Consider the following 7,120-nt stretch of genomic DNA (forward strand, 5'->3'; position numbering starts at 1 on the left):
AACTAGAACAGAACTAGAACAGAACTAGAACAGAACTAGAACAGAACTAGAACAGAACTAGAACAGAACTAGAACAGAACTAGAACAGAACTAGAACAAAACTCGAACGGAACTACAACAGAATTAGAACAGAACTAGAAAAAAACTAGAACAGAACTAAAACAGAACTAGAACAGAACTAGAACAGAACTAGAACAGAACTAGAACAGAACTAGAACAGAACTAGAACAGAACTAGAACAGAACTAGAACAGAACTAGAACAGAACTAGAACAGAACTAGAACAGAACTAGAACAGAACTAGAACAGAACTAGAACGGAACAGAACTAAAACAGAACTAGAACAAAACTAGAACAGAACTAGAACACAACTAGAACAAAACTAGAACTTATTTAAAACAGAACTACAAAAGAACTAGAACAGAATTAGAAGAGAACTTGATCTGCTCTGTATTTTAAATAGAATTACTTTATTTAACACTGTGCATATTTTTTTTTTTTAATTTGTTAAATTTTTAATTCGCATGTTGGTTTTTATGATAAATGTTGTTGAAAATTTAGATTTAGATTTAAAGTAGTTTAAAAAAACTGGTAAAAAAGTATTCGAGTTGTAAATCATTTGATTTTACAACCAATGGTTTGAGGCTCAGCTTAGATCCTCTTAATACTGAAATTTTGAATTTTTCTACTGGAAACGTTTACCAGTTTTTTTTTAAGATTTATATAAGTAATTTATTTATGTATTAAATGTGTTTTTTTAATCTAAAAATTTATATAAATATTTAATTTCTTTTTACATATATTACTCTGGCTTATTGTTTGTGTCAAAAAAAACACACACACACATACAAACTTTTTTGGTTGCTGTTTTTGATTTTGTTTATTATTATTTATTATTAAATAAAATAAATGTTGTAAATATCGTATGTAACAACTTAAACACAACAAAAACACTTTACACACAATGTAAATGTAAAAAAAAAAAAATATGTTTGCAAAAAAAACTAATCAGCTCGTGGTGGCATGCGTTCAAATCACTCAACTTGGGATCCACGCAGACCCAATTTATATGAAGAACTTAAAGCGCCACCAGTACCAGCTCATGGTAATCATTATGGTCATAGTCATGTGGTTAATGAATGTGCTTATAGACATCCAGGTGGGTTTAGAATAAAACCAAATTTTATTTTGATTTTCTATATATATTTTCTTAAGTTCATTTAAAATAACATTTTCATTTGTTTTTGTTTTACTAAAAATTTATCATTAATCTTTGGTTAAACTAAAAATTTGATATGATCAGTTCAGTTTTCTGTATAATTTATCTAATTTTGTATTTAAAAGTTTTCAATTAATTTTACTAACTTTTTTACTCTAATGGTCGTTCCTAACCATGATCCTAACAACATCAGTGATTGTAAGTAATAAAAACTACAACTGTACCCTACATATCTGTAACAGTTTCGCATTATACGTAGTACAACAAAGTAGAGCATGTCTTTTTCTAATCACCTTTTAATCACCAATCACTTACACCTTCATTACATACAAACAAACAAAACAAATCACTAAACACTTTACACTTACATTTAACACCTGAATTAAACTAATTCTCTTATGCCTCAACTAATTCAATTAAATTTTTTAATTAAATAACACCAAAGGCATGGAAGATGAAATTTGCCCCTACGCCACTTTCCATCTCTTGGGCTTCCGTGAAGAAATGGATCCTACTAAGGCAATGAACTTCCAAACCTTCCCTCACCAAAATGGACATGCCCCACCCGGTCATGCTGGCACCATGGGACCACCCGGACATCCTGGACACATGCACTCACGCTCTGGTTCTCAATCTATGCCACGTGCCAATCGTTATGCTCGCAAGAATAGCCAAGGTGGTCAATCATCGATTTATACTCCAGCTCCTGAATATGATGATCCTGCTAATTGTGCTGAAGAAGATCAATATGTGAGTGAGAAGAGAGAATTTTGAGGAACTTTAATTTACTTTCATTTATCTAATTCCAGCGCCGTTATACTCGTGTTAACTCTCAAGGTGGTAGTTTGTACTCTGGTCCTGGTCCCGAATATGATGATCCTGCCAACTGTGCTCCCGAAGAAGATCAATATGGTTCTCAATATGGCGGTCCCTATGGCACACCTTATGATCATTATGGTTCTCGCGGCTCCATGGGCAGACGTAGTGTTGGTGAGTATCGAAATTAGTTGAAAACTATACTAAACCATAGACACTATATACTAGACTGCAGACTAAAATAAAGACTAGACTATAGACTAGATCACAGACTCGACTAAAGACAAGGCTAAAGACTAGACTATAGACTAGACTACAGACTAGACTACAGATTAGACTACAGACTATACTATAAACTAGACTATAGACTAGACTATAGACTAGACTATATACAAGACTATAGACTAGACTATAGACTAGACTACAGACTAGACTATTGACTAGACTATAGACTAGACTATAGACTAGACTATAGACTAGACTAAAGACTAGACTATAGACTAGACTATAGACTAGACTATAGACTAGACTATAGACTAGACTATAGACTAGACTAGACTATAGACTAGACTATAGACTAGACTATAGACTGGACTATAGACTAGTTTGTAGACTGAACTGTATTATAGACTTGATGAAATATTGACTAGATGATAGATTAGAATATAGTCTACACTATAGTCTAGGCTAGACTAAAAACTAGATTAAAAACTAGACTATGCTATAGTTTAACAATTGTTAAATTCAAAGGCCTTAGAGAAACTTTTTTAAAATCATATTTGCGTTTTCAATAGGTTCCACTCGCAATCCTGGCAATGGCTCTCCCGAACCACCACCACCTCCACCACGTAATCATGACATGAGCAATTCTTCGTTCAATGACTCCAAGGAAAGTAATGAAATTTCTGAAGCCGAATGTGATCGTGATCATGGACCACGTGGCAATTATGGCGGTAAGTTCTAATACGCATATTTCAAAATGAAAATTTTTAGAATTTAAGAAAAACAAAAGTGTATATATTATAAAATTGTTAGAAATTTTAAAATTTTTGAAAAAAAAATTAACTCCTATAACTTATTCTATACTTTTTTTTCAAAATTTTTATTGAATTCTTTCTTCTTGCAATTGATTTTTTTGTTAATTGTATATAATAAAAAAAAAAACAATATTTTAACAGAAGATACTAAGGATGGTGAGTGTGTAACTGGAAAAAAGGCATTAAAAATTCTCCTTAAACATTTGTCATTAATCATTTTGACATTTCCTAAATCGTTAAAAATACAAAACATTTATTGACATTTAATCCTTCTTCAGAAAACATTCCAAATACACAGAAATCACTCATTCAACAAACCATCTTAATTGTTTCCGATGTACATATTTATACAGTCATATAATTTGATCATATACAGTCATCTGATCATGAAATTATTGTTTCCAGATGAAAAATTAATATTTTTAGTACCAAGGTCAAAGGTTAAACTTTTAACAACTTGCATAAAGCTTTTGTATTTAACGAATAAATTAAAGATTGTTAAAATTTGTTTTTCTTCGGACAAATTTAACATCGAAATCAGAAAACTTTTGCCAACCAGAACGAAGGTCAAGCTCATGACTATTAAGGATTTCTTTAAAACCAGAAATTTAAGTTTGAAACACAAAAGCTTTAAACTTTTAATAATAACAACGTTCAAGTATAACGAAACTTTATAATCATAACCTTTGAGTTTTGAAGAAACTTAATCTGCAATGAAATTTGAACATATCGGAGAAAACTTCTTTAAAATTATATTTAGTATTAAATGGTACAGTAAAAATTAAAAACAGAATAATGAGGTGGTTTTAAACGAAGTTTTCTACATTGGAAAGCTTTGCATGTAAAAAACTTTAGAAACAGCGATAGAGCTTTGTATATATAGAAAAGTTTTTTTAATATACAGATAGAGTTTCCATTTAGATAAGTTTTTAAGCCAGAGAAAGAGCTTTTCATATAAAAAATCAGAGTTAAAATTTTTCCTGTTTAGCTTGCAATAAAGCTTTCTAAATAGAAAAGTTTTTGAACTAACTATAAGTTTTATAGAGCCAGCAATTGAGCTTTCGATATAGGAAAGCTTTTAAGCTATATAGAGGAAAGCTTTTGAGCTAAAAATAGAGCTTTACATATATGTAGAAAAGCTTTTATGATAGAAAAGCAGCATTTCATAAAGGAAAACTTTTATGCTAGAGAAGGAGCTTTTCATATAGGAAAGTTTTGTGCTAGAAAATAAGCATTTCATATAATAAAGCTTTTATGCTAGAGAAGGAGCTTTTCATACAGGAAAGCTTTTATGCTAGAGAAGGAGCTTTTCATATTGGAAAGCTTTTATGTTAGCGATAGAATTGCCAACATAGGAAAATTTTGAGTTGATGACAGAGCTTCCAATACATATATAGAAAAGCTTTTGTGCCAACATATCTAACTATAAATAGAGATAGCTAGAACACATAATATTTTAAAAAACCTTTTATGAGCTTTTATAGAGAGAGGCTTCTGAACTAATGTAGATGGTTTCCATAATGGAAAGCATTAAGGAAAGATTTTAAGCTAGAGATAGAGCTTTTAATATAGGAAATATTTTCAGCTAGCGACAGAACTGTCTGTATAAGAAGGTTTTTGAGTTGACGACAAAGCTTTCTATATAGGAAAGCTTTTAAGCTAGCATAGCTATATAGAGAAAAGCTATTGATGTAATTGCTTCTCATATTGAAAAACATTTGGATTGAGTTTTCTATAAATATTAACGTTTTTGAGCTGGTGTTAAAGCTTTCTGTGTAGAAAAGTTTTTGACAGATAAAGCTATTCTATATAGACAAGTTTTCTAGTTGACGATAAAGCTTACAATATAGAAAAGCTTTTAAACTTGTAATATAAAACTGTAACTGATAAAGTTTTGTATTTAGCAATAGAGCATACATTTATATAAAAGCTATTAAAATAGCGATAGAGCTTCATGTATAATAAAGCTAGAAAGAGCTTCATATAGAAAAGTTTTTGATATATGGGTCAATGTATTCTTTACATGCAAGTTTTCTAGTTGACTATAATGCTTACAGTATTGGAAAGCTTTTAAACTTGCAAAATAAAATTCTAACAGATAAAGTTTTGGATAGAGCATATATTTATATAAAAATTATTGTAATAGCGATAGAGCTTTATGTATAGTAATGCTTTTGGATGGAAGACCTTCATATAAAGATAACTAAAGTTTCCATAAGATTCGATTGAGCTTTCAATATAGAAAAAAACTTGATTTAGTAATAAAGCTTTTAATTGTTATATTCAATATTTCTTTATAGAAAAGCTTTTGATATAGCGATATAGCTTTGAGTACAACAAAGATTTTGGATGATAGAGCTTTTTATAAAGAAAGGCTCTATTTAGAAAAGGTTTAGAGAAAGAACATTTTGTTTACCTGAATGCTTAAGAGCTCGCAATAAAACTTTCTATATAGGAAAGCTTCTGGTTTAGCGATAAAGCTTTTAAAAGTTTTTTTTTTCCTTCCATTATCATAATCAAGATTTCTCTCACATTTGAAGACATTGTTCTCATCCTTAAACAATTCGTATATAAATCAGAAATCATTTTTATCATATCAACAAAAATCATACTGTGTTTTGCAAAAAATGTATTATTTTAATTTTTTTTATAAATAAAATTTTTTTAAAAAACGTTCAATTTTATTATTGGTTTTTGGTTTATATTTTTTCAAAATTATTTTCATTTAAAGCACATTTTTTCCAATATCATTATGCACATAATTATTATATTTAAATCAATGTTTATTTGTGACTAAAAAAAAAACAATATGATTTTTTTATTTAATTTATTAAATTAAATGTCATTAATGCATGTTTATTTTTTTTATAAAATCTTAGCTAAATTTTGTCAATAATTTTTTTTATTTTTAAGAAATGTTTATAATTTTTCCAATTGTATATATTTTATCACATTTTTTCTCATTACCTCGCCCCAACCAAAGAAAAAAGAACCATAATATCATGTTCCAAAATATTGCAAAAAAAATACTTCTAGGTTTTAAATTTATAGAAAAATCTATTTGGTTTAATTTCTTAATTTTTATTATTTTTTTATTTCTTTTCATTTCTTTATATTCAATATTTATGGGAATATTTAAAAAAATTATCTAAAATGTATAAAACTTAAACCTCGGTCTTACTCATTTAAAAACATAAATTTATAAAAAAAATCTGAAAATCTCGAATACCAAAAACAGCTGTTAAAAGATCTCCTATGCATAAGGATCAACGTACCACAGAGGAGATGCGTAAATTAATCGAAAGGTAAAGTAAATTAAAAGGTTTATAAAATATTCAAAATATTACCCAGAATTAAGAAAAAAACAGTTGCATATTAAGTAAAATATAAAAAATTGCAAACTAATATTTAAAGCTACAAAAACTAAACATATAAAGGGTCAGTTTTAGTTGAATACTCTAAAAAATCCTTTTAAAGTCGTTTATATATATAAGAGAACTTTTTATTAATGAACTGCTAACAATCGGGCTTTCTACAAACAAAAGCTTTCTATAAAAGAAGTTCAACTTTAGTACTACATAGTTAAGTTCTAGTTCATTTTAATTTCAGATCTAGTTCAGTTCTAGTTCCGTTCTAGTTCAGATCTAGTTCAGTTCTAGTTCAGTTCTAGATTAGTTCTAGTTCAGTTCTAGTTCAGTTCTAGTTCAGTTCTAGTTCCGTTCTAGTTCAGTTCTTGTTCAGTTCTAGTTCAGTTCTAGTTCAGTTCTAGTTCAGTTCTAGTTCAGTTCTAGTTCAGTTCTAGTTCAGTTCTAGTTCAGTTCTAGTTCAGTTCTAGTTCAGTTCTAGTTTAGTTCTAGTTTAGTTTAGTTCAGTTCCAGTTCAGTTCTAGTTCAGTTCTAGTTTAGTTCTAGTTTAGTTCAGTTCTAGTTCAGTTCTAGTTTAGTTCTAGTTCAGTTCTAATTCAGTTTTAGTTCAGTTCTAGTTCAGTTTTAGTTCAGTTCTAGTTCAGTTCTAGTTCAGTTCTAGTTCAGTTCTAGTTCAGTTCTAGT

At 29.0% G+C, this 7,120-nt stretch overlaps 1 protein-coding gene across 1 annotated transcript; it reads left to right on the forward strand.

Moving 5' to 3' along the window:
* Nucleotides 1-969: 969 nt before the first annotated feature.
* Nucleotides 970-6,391, forward strand: LOC111675550 (basic salivary proline-rich protein 4-like). Its single transcript, XM_046954937.1, has 5 exons — nt 970-1,158; nt 1,664-1,968; nt 2,028-2,208; nt 2,829-2,987; nt 6,310-6,391. Exons 1-5 carry the CDS (start codon nt 1,023-1,025, stop codon nt 6,378-6,380), a joined length of 852 nt encoding a protein of 283 aa, XP_046810893.1. The 5' UTR covers nt 970-1,022; the 3' UTR covers nt 6,381-6,391.
* Nucleotides 6,392-7,120: the final 729 nt, after the last annotated feature.

The sequence above is a fragment of the Lucilia cuprina genome, chromosome 6 (genome assembly GCF_022045245.1).
Source record: "Lucilia cuprina isolate Lc7/37 chromosome 6, ASM2204524v1, whole genome shotgun sequence".
Lineage (NCBI taxonomy): Eukaryota > Metazoa > Arthropoda > Insecta > Diptera > Calliphoridae > Lucilia > Lucilia cuprina.

Excerpts from the sequence above, each read along its gene's own strand:
- LOC111675550 (XM_046954937.1), top strand. The coding sequence starts at position 1,023 with ATGCGTTCAAATCACTCAACTTGGGATCCACGCAGACCCAATTTATAT. Across the intron at positions 1,969-2,027 it reads GTGCTGAAGAAGATCAATAT|CGCCGTTATACTCGTGTTAA; the intron begins GTGAGTGAGAAG and ends ATCTAATTCCAG. Across the intron at positions 2,988-6,309 it reads ACCACGTGGCAATTATGGCG|CTGTTAAAAGATCTCCTATG; the intron begins GTAAGTTCTAAT and ends TACCAAAAACAG.